This window comes from Fundulus heteroclitus, chromosome 5, assembly GCF_011125445.2.
Source record: "Fundulus heteroclitus isolate FHET01 chromosome 5, MU-UCD_Fhet_4.1, whole genome shotgun sequence".
In the NCBI taxonomy this organism is placed as follows: Eukaryota; Metazoa; Chordata; class Actinopteri; order Cyprinodontiformes; family Fundulidae; genus Fundulus; species Fundulus heteroclitus.
Genome location: NC_046365.1, coordinates 17,737,160 through 17,762,499, shown reverse-complemented (window position 1 = coordinate 17,762,499; position 25,340 = coordinate 17,737,160). Strand labels below are relative to the sequence as shown.

The following is a 25,340-nucleotide window of genomic DNA, read 5'->3' as shown; positions in this document are numbered from 1 at the left end:
TGTCCTTCCTGTTTTTCATTTTTTCATCCCCTTCCTTCCTTCCTTCCTTCCTTCCTTCCTTCCTTCCTTCCTTCCTTCCTTCCTTCCTCCTGTCCCTCTCATTTTTCCTTCCTATCCTTTGTTCTTTTTTCTTTCTTCCCTTCATCATTTCATGCTTTGTCTTTGTTTCCTTCCTTTATTGCCATATTTCATTGTTTTTTTTTTGCTCTTGTTTTTTTCTTGTCCTTCCTTTGTTGCCATAGCTTTCTTTCCTTGTCTTTCCTTTCTGAGTTTTACATCCCTTCCCTCCTTTCCTATTTTCTATCCCTCCTTCCTTGGATCTGGCTCCTATCCCTTTCTTTAGTTCATTGTTCCCTTCCTTCCTTGTGTTCTTTCCTACTGTCCTTCCTTTCTTTTGTTCCTCGTCGTTTGTTTGTACTTCCCCTATTTAAGGGCTGTCCTCTGTTGATATATCTGCCGAAACCTGATTGAGAACTTTTCCGTTTTGTATTTTAAAGTTGGTTCAATGATCTGAAAACACAGGAACTTGAGTCTAGAAAACAGTAGAATAAAGGTTTTATTAAATGTGAGTCAATTTATTCAGACAAAGTTATGGAAATCAAAGCATTTTTGAATAAATCATAAAAATATTCTTCATAGTTTACTTCATTTATATAAATTATCTCTAAATCAGGTCACAAAATACATTTACTTCATGATCGTATCACTTCATCAATATAACAACACTGATGTACAAAAAGTGCTCAGCAAAGTGCGCTGGAGTTTCCACGTTCGCTCATTATCCAAAGCAAATGACAGAGCCAAATACCGACGGTAAGCTCTGGCGCTACATTCATTTAAAGGCAAAGCAGTTAAACGTGCCGGCTGATAACGTCTACATTTGCAAAGTGCAGTTTCAGGATTCACAAGCAGGAATTCAATCTGTTTACAGAGCTGCTTTTTTCCTTTTTTCAGTTTTTTTTTTTTTTTTTTTAGAAATAAAAAACCTACAATAAAAACAAACACAATAAGTTTCATATAAGTCAAACTCAAAATTTTAACTGGAATTATTGATTTTCCTTTGTACTCTCATAGTTTTGAAAATGGGGATGTTCTGTAAAAAAAAAAAAGTGAGTGTGGAGCAATATGACGAGAGTGGCGACCCAGTGGTTTGAGCAGGATGCTTGCATTTTTTTTGCAGGTTCCCTGGTTCGAATCTCACAGACTGCCACTCTGTGTCCCTGAGCAACACCAAATACCCCACCTTGTCCTGCCATAATGTTTACTGAAAAACAAGGCAGGTGGTTTTGAAAACTAAAAAAACCAAGTATCTAATCTTTTATTAAATACATTGTGGCTTACAAGAACCTTGTGCCACTCCATTTTAAAAATATGAAATAATCTTTGGAAATGATGAGTGCCCTGTTCTGGCTAAAGGCGGTGACAAATGAACTTATCACAGACACTGCTGTAAACATCAGCATCTGGTGGTATGGGACTCCTTTAGTCCACAGCATCACTTACAAAAACAAGAGAAGCCATTACTGCTGATCAATGGCACATCTAAATGGGCTGTTTGTTGAATCATTTTTAAATAATGTACTAGGAGCTGATGCGACAAAGCAATAAACATGCTATTATAGCTGCTCTTATATGCATGGCTTTAGTATAAAACTCAAATCCATAATTTTCAAAATGTATGATATTATTTTTATTTTTTTTAAAAGTTGGGTATTAAGTCAGAACTAATATGTTTTGCTTATCAACTGGATTTCACTAAAAACCACCTGGAGCTGTCAAAGTTTAAGATTGTATTTTTTGGTGTTTTTCTTTTTGCCATTTAAAAAATAAAACAATATTTATATATATTTTAAAAACACAGTAGATTTAAGCATAGGACATTCTGCCGAGGTAATTAGCAGGGACGTATCCCTTCTGTCCATTGGCCTCAGCGAGCCACCACTGTTTGTTGCCCCCCACGTCACAAAACTGGAGTATGCGGACGTGCTGGTACTCCTGCAGGGACAGCTCCTGTTCACAGCGGGCTTGAAATGCATACACGGCATAATACTGTGGAGACAAACACGGTTCAGATGTTACTGAATGCAAGCTTTTGTTTGTGGAGACAGATTTCTTTCTCCCCAATACGATCATCAGATGGTCTATTCTCATATACAACCACAAGGTGGCACTGTTCATTCGTTTTCTGCTTGGAGCTTTACTAGATAGTCTTAGTCATTCTAACTTAATTATTTATTTATTTAAATATCCTAACATTCATATAATGAATTAACAGTTGCTGCAGATACACCCGGGCTAACACACACACCTGTTGGGTGTCTCCATCCACCGACTCCTCCAGTTCTTCAGGGTTCTCCAGCTCTCCCTGCAGACCTGAGAGCATCGAGCCGCTGTCCATGGTGTTGAGGCTGACGCTGCGCATGCTGCCGCCGCCGCTGGGCGACACGAACAGGCTGATGTCGTCAAAGTCCTCGTCCATGATGACAGGAGGCTGCTGCTGCTCTTTGGCCCTCTGGTTGGCACGCTGGGAGTCCCTCAGGGGGTTGTACTGCTTCAGGAATGTCGAGTAGACATAGCCTTGGTCACCTGATAGAGAGAGAAATTGGAGTGGTTATAATCCAAGTCTTTCGGTTTTCCTTTTTTGTTGCCTGTTAATATTTTAAAAAAAGGGAATTATTTATTCAAAGCCCCTGTATAGACCTTTTAAATACTAGTAATATGGCACATTTACAGAGTTCTTCTGGCTATTACCAATAACTGAAGACAAAATTAAACAGGTATTGTTTCAAGAAGATGAAGAAGCTCTATACAATGCCCTTCAAAAGTTTTCATACCGCTATAACTTTTCTTTCAGTAGTCACCTTAAAAACAAAACCCATCTATGATTTCTTCTATGTATGAATCTGAAAAATGTTATGCGCTACTGTATTTATCCTCCTTTACTCGAATACGTCTAAATAAAATCCAGTCCAGATGCCTTCAGAAGTCACCTGATGAGTAAACAGAGTCCATCTATGTAATTCAATCTCATATGAACACAGCGGTTCTGTGAAGGCCTCAGTGGCTTGTTGGAAAACATTAATGAACATCATGAGGAACAAGTAAAGGTGCGTTCACACTGAACCCGAATGTATCAGGCTGAACGACAGATTTACATGATATCCCCATGCACAGGTGCAACACAGGAGCAATGTGACGCAAAGCGACGCTAAGCGAGGCCACAGAGGCAATTCTAGCAACTCAAAACGTGCAACTTTTGCAATTAAAGTAATGCCAGAGCAACACGACACCTGTTATGGATGTGAAGTGACAGTTTTTGGAGCTGAAAAAGCTGAACTTTTGTGTCTTGCCGCGCCACGACAACCAATCAGGAATTGAAAGTGGCTGTGACATGGGGTAAAGGTCTGCAGCAGAGACGAATACTCAGTCCGAATACCCTTATAGAGTAAGGACTCTTTAGCCAAAGCGGAAATGCGTCATCGGTCGCTATGATAAGTGCTGTCCAAATAGCACTGTCAGTAAGGAAGGAGGTAGGAAAAGTAGCCTGCATGCTCCCTCCTGCAGCCAGTTTTGCCTAGGAACCCCTTGACGTCGCTTACCAGTGCTAAGAACCCTTTGGGTATCCCACAATTCTTTGTGCGACATAACAGCACACCCCCCCCCCCCCTCACGGAAATCAACGAAAATGTCCGGAGAGAAGAGCTCGCACACTTTGTCGTTCATTTTCGCATCATCCATGTGCGTTTCCATCACGTAATGACATCGGAATTAAAGGCGGTCCGAATTCGGCACAACGATCCAAAGCTTCAGCAATGCATCAAAGGCTTTCCAAATTGTAATTTGTAAAAACATTTCAAAAACTGTAATAAGTTTCCTCCCAGTTCACGGTTATGCACAACATTGTGTTGGTCCGCCGCATAAAGTGGCAACAAAATACCTTGAAGGTACTGGTAGCAGTGTGGGGAAATTTTAAAAATGGGTGTGAATACTTTAGCGAGGCACTGCATGTATGAATTAATATGGTAAATGGCTAGTACAGCGCTTTATCAAGTCCGATGACCTCAAAGCGCTCCACACCACAATCAGTCATTCATCCATTCACACCCTGATGGTGGTGAGCTATGTCAGTAGCCACAGCTGCCCCGGGGCAGAATGACAGGCGAGGCTGCCATACATCTGTGCCACTGGAACCTCTGACCACCACCAGCAGGCAATTTGGGTATAGCATCTTGCCCAAGGAAACAACGACTGATACGGTCAGAGTAGGGGATTTACCCGGCAACCCACCAATATCAGGACCATCTCCCTAAATTCTGCGCTACTGCGTCCCGACAGAGATGCAGAGGTTAGGAGAATTAAGGCGTTTTGCAGGGTGCAGAGGTGTTGCTTGCACAATCCTAAACTCGGCTGCACTTTGTGTAAATATGAGTCAGAGTTGATACTGACAGAAAGAACAAGAGCTTCACACAAATGCTGCTTTTCCCAAAGGAAAAACACAAGCCTGTAAAGAATCTAGCTTGCTCCAAGAAATATAAATATGCTGTTATTTAGCTATATATATACACACACACACACACACATATATATATATATATATATGTGTGTGTGTGTGTGTGTGTGTGTGTGTGTGTGTAAAAGTATGTCACAGCAGAGAACAGGGAGCAGCATAAGAGAAAACTCCCTACAAACTCCTGCAGTCCCCAGATCCCCAGAGGACAAGTCTTTGTACTGTAAGGTAAGCACACTGTTCAGGTTCTTCCAGCCCGTTGCTCTGCTCAGGACCTCAGCTGATTCTGCCAGACGTATAGTGCAGATGGAGACTAGCTATGGAGCGGCGCCTGTTGTGAGGTAACCAGCTCTAGAGGCGGCAGCAACCATGACACCGCAGCCACTCCTGGGACTAATTCTTGTTTGCTGACTTGTCAGAAAGTAAAGTCAGGAGCCTTAGTCATCTTAAAACATGCACGGACCTCTAGACACCACGCAGTTGTTTCTTTTTTTTTTTTTAAAACATGCATATAAGTATATATAAAGATCCTCTGCCTCATCCTCAAACACTTGCCTCCGGTGTGCACCAGCCAACGGGTGCTGCTGCCTAAGGGGTCCGTATCCTCCAGCAGGGCCACCAGCTCACCCTCCAGCAGGCTGAGGTCCTGCTCCTGGCAGCCATTGCACTTCCTCTTCAGCTGGAAGAGGCGGTTCGCCGGGTACTCCGCCAGCAGCCAGGCGCGCTGTTCCTCGGTCTGACGCTGCACCTCCGGCACCTGGAGGACAGAGAGGTACAGAGAAGTGCTGGTGTAAATATTTGCAGTGGGTGCCTGCTGCATGGCGCTACATGACAGTGTTGTCAGTAATCACCGTGTGAGGGAGAACTGAACTGCGGGATCCAGTTTCAACGTGACACACCCTCGCATGACCAAGCCCAAATAAAACTATATATAGGCCCCAATTCAAATCAGGAGATTACTGTACATATAAATATATTTCTGCACATTTTCTCTTACTGGGTGACAAAAACATTTCTTTCCTTAGCGAGTATTCCTGATCTCTGAATCTCAGGACTTAGGGCACCCAAAGCGTCTTGAACGCACGTTGTTCTTCATTTGTAAGACAGCAGCCGTCTCATGGTGTTAAGACTTTAAAGTGTCTTGCAGAACTATGCATGTCCCTTTGACATTTTCACATTGTGTCACTTTGCAACCACAAACTTTATTGTGTTCTAAAGGCAAATCCAAACATCGCATACTACACTCTGATTCCTTTGAATATAAATGTCAAGCCAGAAATCTGAATGTATGTTATTAGGAGTCTATTAACTGCTGCACTAATTAGATGACCCCTAAATGCAACAGGTTGTACTGTGTTTTATTTAGGAGTAATAACATAAGGGGGTGCAATGCATTTGTCTATTAGAAACTGAAAAACTTTTGGTATAACCGTTATTTTTGAATTTTAACATGTTCATTTGTCATTTATCAAGTGTTGTGTCAGTCAGAAACTTTTCAAGCTCAGATGGGTGTATGAATGGAGGACGTGTAGTTCCAGCTTCCAAAGCATTTGTTCTGGGCATGATCCTGATAAGTATTTTGTGCCCTGGACTCTGTTTTTCATGGTTTAAAGTGTTGAATGTTTATACTGCATGAATTTCACACTCCAGAACTGGATGCATGAGTCAGGATTTAATTTGACATGGTTATAGTTATACAGTCATTATAAATGTGCAGTACAGCCCCAACTAATATCTGTGGAGTAGTTGGATCTCAACCACATTCTTTTTACAAGCTTCTGAAATAATTCTGGCTTGATTTTGGGACTCTCGTTCAAAATGGTAGATTTCAGGTAAAGTAATCTCTTTCCAGGCACAGAACTCGCTATTTATTTTTTATAACTGTGTCTAAATAAATGACAGTAACATCCACCTGACCCGAGTGGCTAAGAATCCACTTGACCCTAACTTGGAAACTGCCAGAATACCATCACTGTCCCAAAGTGATGCCGGTTTTACATCTACAGGGACTGTGAGCGGGCCCAACCAAGAAAGAAGCACCGGATTTCGTCTTGCACAAAGTAAGACGAAACGCCTCCTCCGATTTCTTCAACTCAGCCTCAAACCAACCAGCTGGCTGGTTGCTACTTGGACACTGTTGGATGTCCTTAAACACAGGTCGAAACTGGTTTTGAAGAGGATGAAATGCACTTGATGAAGTGCCTCTCAAAGTATCAACCACATCCCTGTCCAAAATGCACGGACATTAATTAAAAGTCAATTTCTATGGAGGTGAAAAGAACCACTTTAAATCAACTCTGTCAGTTTTACTGAGAAGAGAGACAACATGTCAAAAGCTTGCTGATAGCTATAAAAGGCATGTGGTCGAGGGGATACTTAACCAAATTTTAGTCAATGTATGTATGTTTGTTCAAGCTTGTGTGTATAAGTTCAGGAATAAAACCCCTAAAGCTATTCTGTCCTTTGCCCCTATGAGTGCACACCTCTGATTTAAACTGTTCATGTTCCAGGAGAGAGACGCCTGCTGTTGTGATCTTAGAGTTGTGCCCTACCAGATGACCGACTGGAGCTATTACTTGGGTCTGCCTCTAGGTGATTAACCAGCTGCTCAGCTGTAGCACACGAGCCAATCTGTACAGACAAATACGGGGCTATAGCTGCAGTTCACAAAGATCTGATTACTTCTAGGGTCTTACCGCTGTTTTCTTGTCTCTTTGCCTCTCAAAGCTGACCTTTCTCTCCATTAACTTCTGGGCATTGTCCTTGACAAACGTCAGACTGTACAGCTCATCCATGATGCTGTTCTGTACCTCAGCGATGTTTGACAGTGGAGGCTGAAAAATCCAGAAAAACAAAAACAAAACAAGGGTTAGATCAATTCCAGGTAAATTAAAACTACACGTAATAATCAATCGATTGGATGTGTGGGATTCTCACAGGCAGCTGGTGAACAGTCGGAGCACCAACCAGCGCTTTACCCATCAGTCCCCTCAGCAGGGCCACCAGACACAGCACACAGTTGATCAGGATAGTATACGCCGCCACGTTGAACCTCTGCAACTCCTCCACGAGCAGAGCATTGATGGCTTCGTAGTCCCTCTTGGCGGGACCGGGAGGGGCTTCAGAGGTGGAGGACGAGGACGAAAAGGAGGAGGAGCGCTCCAGGCGGCAGCAGTAATCCAGCAGTTTGTCGTAACGCTTCTGGATGAGCTTCTGCGGGGCCGTGAACATGCCCTGCAGAGAGGTGAGGGGGGCCAGGACCAACTGCTCCATTCGGTCCTTCTAAAGGGGGGAGGGAAATGGAAAACGAAAGACGAAGACCAGGGTCAATGTTGAGCTCACGTGATATTTTATTTGCGTGGTTCTTTTTCCAGTGTGGGATAAAAGTACAATTCTCAGCTGCACTGATTTCTAAGAGGTAAAAATTATGTACACAAGTTAAAAGTTTGTAGTTTTTTTTGTGAACTTATTGTAGCCTTTTTTGTAACATGCAAAGGGTTGTAAAGAATAATAATTATACATGCCCTAATTTTATAGCTTCAATAACTATTCTGACGTAGATTGTGGTTAACTTTAAAACCCCAAGATTTGTAAACTTCAGGTAAATGATCATGATTGGATGCAACTGTTATTTTCTCTTCATCAGCATAAATAAGGGTTTGTTTTACAGCACTTGTTTAATTTTCAGAACACTGAGAAAATCCAAGGAACACAGTGAAGATCATTCACACAGGTCTGGAAAGTATTTTGGCACCATTTCTAAGCAGCTCCAGATTCCTAAATCCTCAGTTTAACCTCTGTGAGGTAGACATTCAAGCTAATTAAAGACCCTCAAACTGCTGCCTAATATGAACGGATGTTGGTCGCGATGTTCAAGAACAAGCCAAGAACCAGCAAAGCTCAGAAGTTTAAGAACTCTCAACCCATTGCCAAGAACGATGGTGGTGGTGGCAGCATCATGCTGTGGGGCTGTTTAGCTGCCAGTGGTGGAATAAAAAAGATTACCCTACTGCTACTAAAAACTACTTCTAAAAAGTTTTACTTTACCTCTACTCAGTGGCTGGTTGGTTGGACCTTGGATAAAATGTGATGTTCCAACATGACAATGATCCCAAACAAAAATCCAAACTGGTTTCGGAAAGGATAAAGACAGCAGGAACTTTTAATGAACCTTGCCAATTCTGTCAAGACCCGGCGTACCAACTATGCATCCAGATTTTTAACAGAAGCTTAGGGAAGGCGGCTAGAAGTGCGCGGTTGAATTGTTGAACTAAGTCTCAGTAGGGTTTTATGAGTAGATTTGACCCTGTGGTAATTAGCCAAAATCCACATCATATTCCAGCGTGAGCACCCAGCTGTTGTTTCTCATAAAATCCTTGAAGCTGCTGATTGTATTGCCATTCCATTCTGGGGGAGAAAAATCTTTCAAATGTATAATTGCATGGTCAAAGTTGATGTACATTAATGCCCACTATGAGTACATGTACTGTAAACCTCTGGCCTCAGTTGTATATGCAGCATATAGAAGATTTATTCTCCCCCCCACTGTTAGTTTTAAGAGCTTTTTTTACAACCTATTAGCCATGAAAAACAGTTTACGACAAATTGCTTTTATTTGTTTCCGAGGCACAACAGATATTTCATATCTGTGTGTTTAACATTAACTTGGAGCACACAGAGCCAAAATAATCAGACTGGCACACAGATTAAACAGGGAGAGAAATGAAACGAGTGAAAAGCGCACACTCGTTTTCTTGTTTACGGCAGCGGATAAAAAGCAAACTTTTCATGCAAAACAAGTCTGTTGGTTTCCTGCTTTGAGAAAAGGTTCGGCCTTCACCTGCTGCTGGCCGCTCAAACGCGCGTCTAATGAAGCTCGGTTTGGGGCGACACTGCCGCATTCAGACGGACGAGGACAAGCAGCAGCCTGTGGCCGCAGAGAAGAAACAGTAAGCTGCAAAGAGGACAGCAAGCTGTCTGGAAAGTAAACGATGAGGGATAGTCAGATGGGAAATGGGAAATGTCTGCGAGAAAAAGTGGAACCAAGCAAGAAGCACATATTTTTCTAGCAAATTGCAGAAGGGCAGCAAAAGCCGCACTTACAAAGTGCTTATATGGGTCGTTGCCGTTCCTGTGCGACGAGCCGTTGGTGTCTGCTTTGCACGGATCCGCGAGGAGGTTTTCCATGTCCTTCACATTCTGAACAGCGACAGGCACCATCTCCTGCAGGGAAATGAAGAATATTCCAAAAATACTGTAACCTTCTTGTTTCCCCATCAATATTTCTACTCAAAGAAACGTTGCAAAGTTGACTGGCTTTATTACATGCAGGGGAGAGACACCATGTATTTTATTTTATTCTGTTTTTTTGGGGGGTGGCTGTTACGAGGGCTTATTTTGACCTTGTACATCCCCTGCAACATGTGATCATGAGTATATGTGCCAGCCACAATTATTGACAAACCCTGGTAAAGATGTGATACAAAAGCCCTTAAAATAAATTTTTGTCTTTTAACATGACAGTAACACCAAAGGGGGAAAGTCCAACCTCTAATTACAGAACATTTTTGTTAGTTGGGTGAAAATGCCCTCCATAAGAAATGTTCTTTTTTTAGCAAAATTGCCTTTTATTACTTCTGCTGTCAGCCTTTTTTTAGCCCCAGAACTTTTCTCCTATAACATTTCCAGGTTGGTAATTTGTTGGTGGTTGGTAATCTCTGCTCTGTTCTCCGGGCTCACCCCACAGGTTTTCATTCTGAGTGACATGATTTGGATTTTGTGACCAGTCAGCCATATCTGTGCTGCTGGAGCCATTCTTCAGAAAGCTCTGATGGTGACGAGTTTTTTTTGTTTTCTGGCAGAGCCCACCTTATCTTATTTAAAACGGTCCAGTATTGTGGACTTACAAATGCAATGCACCACAAGTTTCCCATGGCCTTTGGAGGTAAAACAGGCTCACAGATCATCCAGCATACCTAAAACAAAAGACGTGCTATTCCTGTTTTTGTCTTTCTTTTACTCCAATCCCAGCTGGGATATTGCTTCTCATCTGTAAAAAGCTCATCTCCTCCTGAGTTTTCTAGTTAAACTCCCTGGAGAGTTTAGCGTATGCCATGCGCTTATGTTTTCTCTGATTTCCAAACATCTAGCTGACATGTAGTTAGCATATAACCATTGTTATGGAGATTTGGTGACCCCCAACATCTTTGCAGCTGTTAGCAGTGAGCTTTGGTCGGATTTATTTTACCGCCTTTGAACCACGACTGACTTTACAAGGTGGCACGGACAATCAAGGGACCTCGCCCTGCCTGGTGAATAAACAGATCGGGCCTCTGTGTCACAATCCATGTTTTCATCCCAGCTAAACAAAAATGAGGTGATTGCGAATTAGACAAGAAATAAAGTAAAATTATTATTTGCACCGTTAGAGGTAAGAGGGATTGTACCACCAGAGATTTTGTCATAACAATTAATTCCTAACATTGGAACTTTCCTGACCAACGAATCAAATTCAGGGTTTGATTTTTTTTTTCCTACATTTTTCAGTGTGATATTATGCTGCTGCTGCGGTAAAACAGTAAGGTAGTAGCTCATGGCATTTTAGACATCTTTACTTGGGGGTGCACAACAATACGGCACAACATGGTTAAAAAATCGGCGCTCACCTGAATGTGTTGCACGTAGCAGGTGACGTTCTTGGCCAGTTGCCTCACAGCTTTCTCCAGACTCCTGAAAAGTTTCTCTTCCTTGTCGAACACTTCATCTCTCACCTGCAGACACGGTCGAGGGTAAATACGCTCTGCTTTGTTCGGCCTTCGAGCCTAATCGTCGCTCATCGGCGACCTGATTTGTCTCCGCCTGTGTAAACAGCTCGAACTTTACCTGCGGCTCCACGCCAGTGAGGATCTTGAGATAACCGGCGAACCTGTCCCCTTTCTTCCGCAGGGAGTGGATGTTTATCTTGTTTAGTTTGCCCCTCAGTGTGCCTTCATCGCTTTCTAACCTCTTGTACTTCATAACTGATGTTTGAGGGCAAAAAGAAACGTGTTTGGTAAAGGCAGGGAAGGGAATGTTTAATGATTAAGCTGACTAACTAAATTCATGCGGTTTTGGACGTGAATAAAAATACCACCTATGTCTTTCCGCCTCCTGAACTCGTTGATGTTGACGTTTATGATCTTGGCAGCGGTGAGAGCCTCCTGCAGGGGCAGGTAGTCAATGTGGTCTTCAGGAGTGGCCTGCCAAAGCTCCCCCAGAAGCAACGGGTACTTCATGATCCTCTGGACTGGCTTGATCAGCAGGGAGCCCATGTCCAGCAAATTGGGTTTTCCTCTGTGGGAAGTATACATTTAATTCTGTGATTAGTGGTCAATATAGGACGGAACGAAGGAGTGAGGGGGAAAAAAAACTTTGTAAAAGACTCCACTTACTCTTGGTCATAGATTTTTCTGCAAAACAAAAACAAAAAACAAAGTGACAGATTAATGTTTCATTTTAAGCTTGTGAATAATCTAAAAATTATTTGTTGAATCCAATCAAACTTACTTCAGCTCTAAGATACACGTTGTAAAATGCTGCTTTATTTGTTCCTCCTTCTCGTAGGCTTTCAGTGACATGTTGGCATCGTCGTGGTGATAACAGTAAATCTTATATACATCCTCCAAAGCTGCCTTTGCCTGAATAAATACATCACCTAAAACAAATGGGGGAAAAAAGACCGTGCTTTTACTGCTACATCAACAGTCGACAACAAATTAAAGAAAAAAAAAAAAAAAAAAGAGGCATGAAGCGTGAAAGCTGCACCTATGACGACTGCTTCTGGATCTGGTTCAGACATGGCCACATGCAGTCTGTGAAGAAGAGCTGCAGAAACCTCACACACCGTCTCCATGTTGGTGAAAAGTCGGTCCACGTCAACAACCTGACAAAAAATATGGGAAGAAATTGGGTTGATTAAAGCTATAGTTGGTAATCCTGTTCAGAAACACTTTATGTTATACTGGGTGAAATGGTTCTTCCATCCTGACAGTAGTCAATACTTTATGTATTCAGTAAAAGGAGGTTTAAAATCTTAGATCTCTGTGGGAGCTGTAGGACTGAGGACTTGAACATGGCTGAAAGTCGCAAGAGGCGAACCGTGTACAGGTTTATAATGAGAAGAGGAACGCCCCAGTAGAAAGAAATAAGACCAGAGTGGATTTGGGATTTTTTTCACGTGATTCCATGAGGAGCGGAAGAGCAGGTCTTGCACATGCGCAGTTAATCAAAAAGGGACTTACATTTCCGGAAAAATTGCAGACTCTACCTTTAAGAGCAGCATTCTGTATAATGATCAAATGAAAATGGACTTTCAGATGGTGCTAAAGTAAGAATGTCCCAAACTATGTGTCTATGTGTAACTCTGTGCTCGCTGTGATTATATGCCAGTAGTAGCATCCCACTGGGGCCTAGTCATGTACTATGACTTTACAAATTACTAGTAGCTCTCTCTGGTTGCATACAAAGGTTTTTATTAGTTTAAATTATTGCACCCTGTTGGCTTATTATATTTGTTACTGTGTTTTACACTTTGATTTTAATAATAAGAGTAATTCATTTTATTTCAGGGTGCCTTTCAAGGAACATAAGGTCACCGTACAAAGAGAGAAATAAAACACAATTAATTAAGACAGAGAAATAAAAATGATAAAGAACGAAAAATGGATGTTATGTTGGATATGCAAGTGGGAAGAGGTGCGTCATCAAGTCTAGCTTTAAAAACAGGAAGTGACTGAGAGTTGCGAAGATCAGGAGGAAGTGAGTTCCAGAGATGTTGAGCAGAGCAGCTGAAGGCCCTGCTCCCCAAAGTACTGAGACGGGCAGGAGGGACAGTGAGGTGGATGGAAGAGGAAGATCTGAGGAAACGTGTCTGTGTGGTGACAGATAAGAGGGAGCGAGATTGTGGATGCATTTGAAAGTAAAAAGCAGCAATAAGGAGGACTTCAGCTTTATTGTCATTTAGTTTCAAGAAGTTGGAGGAAACCAGGATTTAATTTCCGTAAAGGGAGGAGGGAGTATTTGTGGTGGATGGTTTGGAAGAGATATAGAGTTGGGTGTCATCAGCATAACATATATTAGCATAACTTCTATTTGTTAGTAAACGAAGTGCTGTTGTGTATATTTATTATAACAAGTACAATAGTACTTGTGCCAGGAGAAGCAATGGAGCCGAGCGTGTCAGCAATGTCCAGCAGAGGTGTGAAAGGGAAGATCAAGTAACCCTAACAATGTAGATCAGCTAAGCTGTCACTTTACTGCGAGACATCATAGGACGGTCTACTTGCTATTACAGTAGCTGTGTCAATTGTCGCCTTCTTGCTTTCTGGTAGTTCTGAGGTACTGCCGGTCTGGTGAACAATGGTGGTTCACTGGATGAGATGCTCTACATCTCAATACATCTGTTTTATGACAGTCTACCCATCAGCTGTCATTTGTTGTACTGACAAAAAGTTGTTGTTTTTTATACATGTTGAAACCTTGTTTGTTGTACATTTTCTTCAAATATACTTTACTCATAATAACAACGCTAAGAAATGTTTACCAATGTATCAGAATTGGGTTAATTTCACACGTATGTATGATTTGATTGAATTTACTTTGTAAAGTGACTTGAGATGACGTGTGTTGTGAATTGCCGTTATATAAATTAGATTGAATGGAACTCAGCATGTAAAAACATAGAAAATGCTGCATGGTATAATTTTGACAATACAAATAAAATATGGCTAAATTCTCAATCAATAAAAGCTGAATCAAGCCAAGTATTTTAAAAGGGCCTATATGAGCAAAATCTATGTGGACCAAGGTACTTCCTGTTTTGACTATAACATTTACTGAGCAAATAACTGCTATCAGTGACACTGGGATTAAAACCTTGATTTATTGGAGGAGAATGTTAGCGATATATCAGGTCTTTACTGACATAAATAAAAGTACACATACAATGGGCACATAGGAGATGTGACGATTGTACAACGATCTACCTGTAACGCTCGTAGAGGCTGGACAACTTCTCTGATACACAGTTCCATGTCAGTCAGGTGGTCCTCCTCAGTTTGCACAAGCTCCTTTATCACTTTCGCCCTGCGGCTCATCTTCCTCGTCCGGATATCTTCCAGGTCCAGCACCGGCGAGGGGAGAGCTGACAGCGGCATCAGTTTCTCTATGGGGGGGAGGAACGTATATTTAAAATGAGTCCAACGGTTGACATTTAAACAGGATTTCATTTAATATCATGGCGGGATGAAAAACCGACATCTGATAGATTAAAATGAAACTAAAAACACTAAAATAGATTACAGAAATCCAATGTTGTACTCCCTATTGATTGGATGTTTATTTTATTTGACAGTTACCAGAAAGGGAATGGGGGAAGAGAGAAGGGAAATGGCATGTGGCAAAGATCTCTGGATTGGGGCTTGAGCCCATGACAACCCTCCATATGTAGGGTCAGGTTTTTCTGCCCCTTCACCACCGCCGCACCACAGAATGATCGTATTTGTTGTCAAAAACTCAAACTCTTCCTGGGTGAATGCTTGTCTTCTACCATCAGCTTGATACCAAGTGAAACCATGTCACCGTGATATAATTATACTCAAGTGAAAGCCAAAGTGCCCTACTTAAACATGCCAGTCAGGCTCATCCACATTTTTTTAACCGCTCTGCTGCCTACACAGTCTGAGGCTGTTCTGCACTTTGCATGACAGGCAGGGACGCCTGATTAAGGAAGAGGGATGCTTCCTGTCTGCCCGATCGATGCCAAGCCCCGTTTCCTCCTCCTCCTCCTCCGGAGAGAGAGAGACCAATAAAGGGCGGTAGACAGAAGGCTGCAAGAATCGTGTCAGGTTACGAAACTATTCAGGCTGCTGATGCAATCCTGCCACGCAGATCTCAGGCCTCCCATCTGCTCAGAACCTTTCAAAGGGTTTGCGGGGCTCACAAGCGCACACTCAAAACGTAATAAAACCCACTAAGTGAAACTGAAGGACAGATCATCATGACTGCGCGGGGAGACATTATCACCCCTTACAAGCTATACATGAAGTTTAGATTTTGCCAAGAACTTCTTTGCATTGTGTTTAGGCTGAGCTAAAACGCAGCATTTGGAAAATGATCCAGCACATGTCAGCTACCTGGTAACATTTACCCTGGGACTTCAGTTTAAGTTAACGTTACTTGTTAGATGTGGGTCTTCCTACTTATAATGTAAAACTAGCGCGTGTTCCACATAAAACTGTGTAGATGTGTAGCGTGCATATTTGAATTGATTGCCTCTTTTTCTCTGACAACGGAAACAAAGCAAGTAGAACAAAGTATGTGATCACAGGGACACGTCTGACCTGCTTGGGTAAAGCCTGGTAGGATGGATCATGTGATGGTGGCCGGTAGGCAGTGGCATGTGATGAATGCAAACACGGTGTTTTAACACGGAAGAAACGCTGATCTGATCTCACTCTGACTTACTTCCAAGTCACAGAATGTCAGAAACTGAAACATACATTTCTGTCTATTCACTAAGATTTTTAGATATATCATCATGTGAAGTAAATGTTGCAATTTCACATTGATTTCAACACACGCCTTGCTAGAATATTCAGTTATAGATTAAGCGTTTTATCACTTTTTAAATTTATTTAGATTTACTTAATGATATTAGCATTTAAAGAAAGGTGACTATACCTTTTGGATCATAACTCTGGATAACAATCATGCTATTTTTTGGGCATGTAGATTAGTTTATTCATTTATTTAATATCATTGATATTATTTAAGTTGTACAGCTCTAACTAATGTGAGTTTTGTTTTCAATAAATTATTTCTGCAAAGATTTGAGGTTTGCAGAAATAATTTCTTGCATGCTGTGATCTTTTACAGGTTGGTGGTGAGGAGCAGAGCTAAACCTGGAGCTTGTACCTGCTGAATCCGTCCACCGTTCATTTCGGGGTCTGTTTAGGGATCTTCTTGTAGAAGCCAATCCTCTTACCTTTAGCGTTTGTATAAATAATTGTCTTTTAAATCCAGCAGATATCTTGAAGTCTTTAGTCCTGGTTCGGTCCGAGTGAAACGTTCCTCGTGACACAAGCCTGACATTGTAAACAATCCGCCCGTGTCCTTATCAGCACCAGAGATGTTCTCCAAACATACCTTTGCTCAACATGGTCACATTTTGTTTTTTAAATCTTTACTGTTTCTGATGTGATCCAAAAGATGCCATGATGCTTGATATCTGTATTTGTAAACTTGCCTGGCTGATTTCTGAAGAATCTTTGATCATGGTTTCATGCAGATCGTGTTTGTGGAAGTGGAATGGGACCGTGTTATAGCCCCAGGCTTGATTTTCTTTTGCAGCCAAACTAAATTCTTTTTTTGTTCTTGCATTCTCATGAGCCGTGTTCTCTAACACTTTTTTAAATATTATTTTACTTGGTCTTCAGCTGACCTCTATTGTACTGAATCCCAGTCTGATTTAGAAAATGTGAAAAGCAGAAACAATATCCTCCATGCGATGATCTTTCCTCACAGCCTTTCCCTGTCTGGTGTAGACCAAACTGAATTGACTCTATTGATGTTTACAGCCATTTGCACACAGAAAATGACTGGATCATTATTAGTTTACATAAATACTGGGTTAATGCTGCTGGGAACAGATGTTAGGTAGAGCTTTAATGAAGCATTTGGTCAAAATTTTAATCCAGTTTGCTGGATTATATCCAGTGATGCTGTTTGAATATGTTAAGGTGGGCGGGCTGTGTTCATGACTTTAGTTCAAACTAGAGAAGGAATTGACTTTGATGCAGTTAGCTGTTTATCTTCTGGTTTGTTCTACTTGTTTCATTTGTGCTGTCTCATAAAATAACAAAAAAAAAAAGAAACATCAATAAGAGTTGGTCTTAACATCATTAAACAATGTCTCATTAGACATAGTGAACATTTGTATTGGTTCTTTTTAAATTTAGAAATTAAACATACAATGCCTTTAATCCTAGATATTACTTGGTAAGTAATCCAGGTTGTGGGTGATTCTTTTCAACCCAGTTTTTGGAAACCTAAGAACCAGAAATTCATCACCCAAACCCATGACCCAACCTGATTTTTTTTTTATCCGCCCAGGTCTGTATCAGAGTTAGCAAAATAAAATCAACAATCTTTAGTGAATATGAGCATGTGTTGCTGCCAATTATTGTACTCACAATATTTCTAAAAATATGATCTCTGCATCATTAATCCTTTGCTCATCATTTTTATAAACCCATCATCATGAAAATACACTTAAATAAAATAATTTTGATATTTGCTGGTGCCTGAACTCATATGAGCTTTATTTAAACAACATCTAATCTGGTATCTTGCAAGAGTAATAATACCCCTTGCTCATTTTTGTATTTTCTTGCATTACCACCATAAATATTAGTCAATATTAGTGTTTTTTAGATAACTATAGAGGCATGGCAGTCTGTCTAATTTGACAGCTCTTGCAAGAAGAGCATTAAACAGCGAGGCAACCAAGAGGCTCATGAAATCTGTTGAGGAGCTGCAGAGAACCACAGCTCAGGTGGGAGAATCTGCTATTATAGTCACACCACAAATCTGGCTTTTATGGAAAGTGGCAAAAGGAGAGTCATTATCAATCCTGTTTGTATTTTGCCACAAGCCATGTAGGAGACACAGCACACACGTGGAAGATAGAGCTCTAGTCAGATGACAGCAAAAAGGAACTTTTTGACCTAGATACTACAGTATGTGTGAGGAAAAACTGATCACACCATCCTCACTATGAAGATAAACAAACCAGCTGAGTGTAACAGGAGAAACCAACAATATGGACATGAAAACAGACAGCTTAAATACCGGGGAGGAGAGGGAGAGAGAAAACACGAGGAACAGGTAGAGTTAGTCAGATGACTATAGGACACCGGTGAGAGCAACGAAGGTTGAGAGCTGAAGGAGAAGGAGAATGATAGACAGGACAGACAGATCCCAGGAACTAAAAGAGTCAATCCAAAACCATCAAACTTCCTGGGGATCTTGAGAAAACCAGTTAAAAGCTTGCAAAAGACTTAGACGAATGGGGCAGATGCATGCAAATGTGCAGCACATCTTTCTGATTTCTACTGAAACAAATCAGATACCAATTAGGATTTTCTACCACTTCACAGCTGTGCAGTGGTTTTTAAAGCACATGGACTTGTTGGTGGTTACGTGAAAAAGTGTGGGAAAAGTTCAAGGTCTCATGAATATCGCCACAGAGCCGCATGGTGAAGTGAAAGATAGTTTAATACAGAAACAAAAAGGCAAAGACAAGGACCTGGAAAACAACAAGGAACAAACCAGAACAAGGGGTAGCATAACGGAGGAGCCGACCAGGAGGAAGAGGAGACCAGCAGTTTAAAGGGAGTTTAAATAAGGGAGGAAACAGAGGGGTGGACATGAGAGAGTAATTAGCAACAATGACATGATGGTAATGAGCTGAGAGAGACAAGAAGGAAAGGCAGAACCTAACAAGAATAAAAAAAACACAATAAATAAAGAGACTCTATGACTAAATGACCCCACTAATGACTGAAATAAAGACAGAAGACAGGCAGGTTGGAAGCAAAGATCTGATAGAAGTAAGAATAAACTAAATCCATAATGCACCGAATACTAAATAATGACAGGAAACAAGAAGGAAACAACAGAATCTACAGACTAATAAATAATACTAAAAGGTGAAAAACCGAGAGACTGCACGAATCCCCAGGAACCTAAAAATAGTCAAACACTTGGGGATTGTGAAACAAGGTTTATCTGTACTTTTGCAATGTGCTGTACATGTTGGACAAATGTACAGCACCTTTGTTTGACCTTGGATTAGAAAATGCTGTTCTCTCTAACAATTCCCAAACTCATGTCCTAAGTAACTAGTTGTTTAGCAGAAACGAGAAGGGTCATGTGTCAGCATTAGCCGTCAGTCCCTAAGAAAGATCCCATACCTGAAAACCTGCACCTGTGAGAAAAGAGGCCTAAGGGGAGTTTAGGTTTGGTATTTTCAAGCTTGCTGAAATGTGGCCGTTAAATGTTAAAACAGATATTTAAACAAACAAAAAAAAAATCTGTGTCATTTAAGGGTCACTTCCTTTGCTACAGGAGTTAAAAAAAAACGCTTTTCATTTCTGTGACATTCTAAGTTTGTCCTTTTGGCTAAACAGTGCTCTGCTCCGTATGGTTTCCGGCGTGGGAGTTCCCATGAAAGTGGAGACAAGGGTTTTCACTGTTTAGCCCAGTGAAAGGGATCCAATGGACAAGTCCAGAAAGAACAGAAAAAAAAAAACACAGAGTATTGTGTTGCTCGGTTAGGAAAAAGGATACTTTGGTCTGTGCCATACAACATAGGGATATTTATCACTCCAAATGATAGTGATCCAGAGAAGAGATGTGAAAAATAGGTTAGAATAGGTGGGTTATGGTTCTAATGTCCAAATCATGGCAATTACTTGTTTACTTATTTTCAAAGTCGCACAAGGTTATAGTTACCAAACAACACCAATAAGTCACAAAATGCTAATAGTGTATGTGCATGAATAAGATACTATATGCTGGTAAATCATTAACTGAACCTTTAAATATTAAACCGTTTTCAGATTTAGTGGCCTGCAAGATATCTGTTAAAGGTCTCTGTTAAAAATATAGTCTTTTATTTATTTATTTATTTATTTATTATTTTTGTTTTGTTTTTTGTTGCCTGTGCACAATTTCATAATGAAAAATTAGCTTCAGTTCCTTAACAAATATGGAGATTAGTTTTTACCTAAAACCTTGGCTCCTCGCCCAGCCTATTTTGGAGCAGTTCCTTTTTGTTACTAACTATTTAATCAATACTCTGACTGTAGATATGGGCAATTATTTTCCCCCAGCATATATGGGTGAGTAGATTTTATTTATTGATATAATTTCGTGAACTAAACAATTAACACAGATCTGCCCTGTTTGAATGCCATGTTCCCTTGTCTTTCCCATTTTGAAGGGATGCAAAGGAAATGGGCCCCACCAACACGGGTGGTGAGCCCATGTAAGCAAGGCCCCTGGAGCAGGGACTATATCAATATACATCACTGTGATGTGCGTGGCGAGTCACATCGGCCATATCGGAGACTACAGCTGATTAGACAGACTGATGTCATGTCTCCATGGCTGCCTGGCACAAACCTGCCTGACGGGCAGATGAGAGCGGCTCACATGTTTCCTCTTTTGCTGATGTCATCGTTTGGTCAATATTTGCATTGATCCTGTAAATATGTAATACTGCTCATCAGCTGGATCCAACAACAGAGCAGGTTAATGGTTTACTGAAAACACCTCGGTGTGTGTGTGTGTGTGTTTGTGTGTGTGTGTGTGTGTGTGTGTGTGTGTGTGTGTGTGTGTGTGTGTGTGTGTGTGTTTGACAACTCTTCCCACCACGATGCAGGCTGGACTAGAAAATAGTGCAAAAGAGCACACAGTGTAGTTCTATTTCAGGTAAACAGAGCTGCTGCAGATAAGGCCAGAATATGTGTGTGTCAGTGTGTGTGTATTTACTTTCATCTGAGTGAGAACATCTTTTTCATATTTTACCACCTAAGTGGAGACATTAATACTATATTTAAAAAAATGACAACCTTTATTTTTGGTCTACACCTTTTTAGGCTAGGGGTTAGGTTTAGGTTTAGCACTAAGGTGTAAATTATGTTTAGGTTAGGTATACTGGTAAAAGTTAGGCTTAGGGTCAAAGTTAGGCCATTGAAAGGGTTGAAAATGAACGGAAGTTAAGGCAATGTCCTCAGTAAGTATTTAAAACAAGGATGTGTGTGTGTTCTTGTATTTGCAGCTCAGTGAGAACATTTTCTGCTCATTTTACTAATAAAGTGGGGACTTTCATGTAAAGTTTTTTTTTTTTTTGGAGGGGGGCTTGGAATTAGGTTTAGGACTAAGGTGTCAATTAGGTTTAGGTATAAACCTTAAACGGTTAAGGTTAGGGTTAAGCCATAGGAAGGCTTAAAGATGAATAGAAGTCTATGGAAGTCAAGGCACGGTCCTCAGTAAGTATTTAAAACAAGGATGTGTGTGCGCCTGAATGCGGTTGTGCGTGCGTGCGTGCAACAGGTAGTGAGAGGTTTTCTATTTCCAACAAAGCGTGACATGTGATGTGCATTGTTCACAGAAGAGGAAGGAAGAAGTGCTACAGGAAAGCCAACACACTTTGAGTTCAGCCAGTGTGACTGTAACCCCCCTGCTGACAGCTGATGTCATTTTGCCTGAAGTGCAGCATTCCCAGTGGCTGACTGCACTCTAGGACAGGTGGAGCCAGTTTTTTTTTCTTCTCCTTCTCCTTGAAATGTGAATATGTGTTAAAACAAAATAGCTTTGTCAGCAGCTGTGATGCCATTATTGTTGTTGCTTTTGCATCCCATGCTTTTCTCACTTTGTACAGTCCAACTCCTTCAAATCTTTAGTTGAATCTTTATCATTAGCGTAAAACAACTTCAGGGACGAGTTGTTCTTATATCTTAAACTGATATAAATGACATAAAGTTCTTTTTTTTCTTTTTTTTTTTCCAGTCCTCCCGGCTAATGTCTTGTTTGTGTGCCAGGCCGGAACACTTGGATGGCCACTCCTCTGTGCCAGGCTACGGGGCACAGTTTGCATATGTGGCTTCACCCCCGAGGGAGTATCTTTCTAAGCACATAGTAACACAACAGGTGCCCAGTACAGAGCTGAGCACTCTTACTGGCTGGTTAAGTGTTGAAATTTAGCCCCCTTTAAGCCATAGGTGTCACTTTTATGACCTGGATGTTGTGTTGGTTGTATCTCCAGTAATAAGTTTGCACTTTAGTTGCTATAGTTTTGTCACCTGGGAACATCATTAGCCGGCGTACCTTTAAGTTTAGCGCTGTACTCCGTCTTGTCGGACTGACTCCTCCTCACCAGCGTCCCCAGGTTGATGTCACCTTTGGCCATGTCATCAGCCACTATAGTGTCCGTCTTTCTCCTCTCCAGGTACCGGAGGAACACGGGCCGGTTTCTTCTCTTGATCACCCTTTCCTTGTCCTTCTCGCTCCCGCCGGCCTCCCTGGGTTCCATGGTGAGCCTGTCAGTTCCCCCCTTTTCTTCAGGTCAGCGAAGGAGAACAGGAGGGTAGAAAGAGAGAGAGAGAGAGCGCCTGCCTGGGAACTGCAGCAGGTGTACAGTTCACTGTGTCCCGACTGCCTGCTCTGCACAGGTAGCTCAGCTCCTCCCCATCTACCTGTCACGAGGGCCACACCTCTGCACTTACCGCGCTAGGCTTTCCTCCCTTTGGACCATCACAGCTACCCACCAAAAGGACATCATGTACTTTGTCTTCATTTAGAAGGTTTGAAGGAAGGGACAACCTGTTTGAAATGATCTCTTCGCTCCTAAACTGAAATAAAATGGAAAGGGGAGAAAAAAAAATGTCTCTGACTTACTGATGAGGTGCCACCTGCTGATGAGGAAGTTAAATAAGGTAGTCATGCAAATGGCCTGGATATAAAACACACTGGGAATTTATACTTCCTATTTACACAATAGTGAATGAGAGCAGTTTCAGATGTCTTGTGCTTTTAATCGTGAACAGGTACACATGTGCATCTCTACAAACAGAAATATGATTCAAAAGTTCATTTATTGGGCTATTCAATTCAAATGGCCCAACTTATGTATTTAGTACACACAAAGTGATGTATACATATGTATCTATCTATCTATCTATCTATCTATCTATCTATCTATCTATCTATCTATCTATCTATCTATCTATCTATCTATCTATCTATCTATCTATCAGTGATGTATACATATGTATCTATCTATCTATCTATCTATCTATCTATCTATCTATCTATCTATCTATCTATCTATCTATCTATCTATCTATCTATCTATCTATCTATCTATCTATATATATATATTCCTGTTAATGTTTATGAATATGGCTTTTAGTCAAAATTCCGTTCCTCTGAAAACTAACTATAAGAAATGATTTACAGAAATATTGACCTACTAACAAGTATGACCATGTACTGTATAGTATATACCCTCAGTACTTGGTTGGGCAGACTGATGTCGTCCTGTGGGATGACTTGCTACATTGGGGCAGCATAACATGGAGGCGGAACATCTGTAGCCCTGCTGAGGTGTTGGTGATAGTGGCTTTTGGCTTGTCTGAGTCTGGTGTCTCTTCTTCCTCTTGACAATAACCCACATATGTTCTCCACGAGAGGCCAATTGCTGGTCTGTTACGCAGATTGATACCGTGGCGATTATATCGCATATTGGTACTTTTGCCGGTGTGGGCAGGCACCTGCTGGGAAATGAAATCAGGATCTCCATGAAGCTTTTCAGAGGGAAGCATGGTGTGCTCTAAGATCTTCTAGGCAGCTTTTGCCAACTTTGGACTTGATCAACCACAGCTGACCAACAACCAACTGCACTCCATGGCGTCCCACATCATCACTGATTGTGGAAACAAGCAACTGGGTTTTTGGTTCCACACTTTCTTTAGACTCTGGGACCTTGATTCCCAAATGACATGCACATTTTACGTTCATCTGAAAAAAAGGACTTTGGACCACTCAGTTTTTTCTCCTTATCTCAGGTAAAACACATCTGACAATGTCCCTAAACACAAGCAATACTACAGCTGTTGCCCATGTGCTGGAGCTATCTGTGAGTGGTGACTCTTGAAGCCTTTTAACTTTTAAATGGCTTTGTAGTTCCTTCTATTAACTTTGGGTTGAATATTTTAATGGGAGTTGAGATACCACTGAATCTAAGTCGGCATCTTAACTGCAGATTTAATTAAACAATTGCATGATAGATACAAATAGCATCTTCCTGTGTTAACTTTCTAGGGCCAGTCAGACGGTCCCTGAACATGAACTGGCAGGAAGTCATCCACATACAAGAAGTGTGATTGAGCCCATCTTGGAAACTGATTGAGTTATTCCTTTTGGGACTTGACTCATTAATGATTCAAGTGATGGCAGGGATGTATCCCTGCCGCCCCTTGACAATGCCATTTTATTGCTCTCCACACAGCATTGTTGTTGTTTTCTCCCTGGTACCAGCAGAACGCATTGTACATTGCTGTGAAAAAGTATATGCCCCCAAAAAGATTTATTTATTTATTTTCAGTCACATTTAAGTGTTTCTGATAATCAAACACATTTTAATGTCATAAAGGCAGTTTTGAAATAAAGATTTCATTTTTATTTTGTAAAGCTGAGTTCAGTATCATCAGCCACACGCCAATCTGATTGCTGTCAAACTTGTAGAATCAAGAAATCACCTAAACAGCAATCTGAAATAAAAGGCCTTGATAAGCAATACATCATGCCCTAAGCTAAAGAATTTCACGAACAGGTGAAAAAAGAAGTCATTGACATCTATTGGTCTAAGGAGGGTGGCAGAATAATTTCTAAGGCTTTGCGATTACAGTGAGAACCATGATCCACGAAGAGAGGAAATATGGATCAGGGGAGAACCTTCCCAGAGGCGGCAAACCTACCAAAATTGCTCCAAGAACGCAGTGACAACTCATCCAGGACGTCACAAAAGAACCCAGAACAGTATCTGAAGCACTGAAGGCCTCGCTTGCCTTAGTTAAGGTCATTGTTCATGACTGAACCATAAGTAACAGGCAGAGTTACTGTGTGTTAAAACACACAATCTACACAACCAGAACAATGATCCAAAGGACACCAGCAATCTTTTATGCTTAAAAAAAAAAACAGCTGATGCCATGAGTCAACGTAATCC

General features: G+C 41.2%; 1 protein-coding gene across 2 annotated transcripts; it reads right to left on the bottom strand.

Moving 5' to 3' along the window:
- Positions 1-945: 945 nt before the first annotated feature.
- On the bottom strand, positions 946-22,971 carry arhgef38 (Rho guanine nucleotide exchange factor (GEF) 38). 2 transcript variants are annotated; one of them, XM_012882194.3, is made up of 14 exons: positions 22,439-22,971; positions 14,530-14,708; positions 12,311-12,428; positions 12,053-12,200; positions 11,938-11,955; positions 11,640-11,839; positions 11,390-11,526; positions 11,173-11,277; positions 9,611-9,730; positions 7,445-7,789; positions 7,204-7,341; positions 5,063-5,264; positions 2,309-2,586; positions 946-2,049 (listed from the first exon to the last, which is right to left on the bottom strand). In XM_012882194.3, exons 1-14 carry the CDS (start codon positions 22,641-22,643, stop codon positions 1,867-1,869), a joined length of 2,376 nt encoding a protein of 791 aa, XP_012737648.2. In that variant the 5' UTR covers positions 22,644-22,971; the 3' UTR covers positions 946-1,866. The 2 variants fall into 2 exon arrangements, with proteins under 2 accessions (XP_012737648.2, XP_021164136.2); XM_021308461.2 differs by lacking the exon at positions 22,439-22,971 and adding an exon at positions 16,530-16,654.
- Positions 22,972-25,340: the final 2,369 nt, after the last annotated feature.

Coding starts and splice junctions, on each gene's coding strand:
- arhgef38 (XM_012882194.3), bottom strand. CDS start 22,643: ATGGAACCCAGGGAGGCCGGCGGGAGCGAGAAGGACAAGGAAAGGGTG. Junction 12,429..14,529: donor AGCCTCTACGAGCGTTACAG/GTAGATCGTTGT, acceptor ATTTTTTGTCAG/GTTGTTGACGTGGACCGACT. Junction 2,050..2,308: donor TGGATGGAGACACCCAACAG/GTGTGTGTGTTA, acceptor TTGTCTCCACAG/TATTATGCCGTGTATGCATT.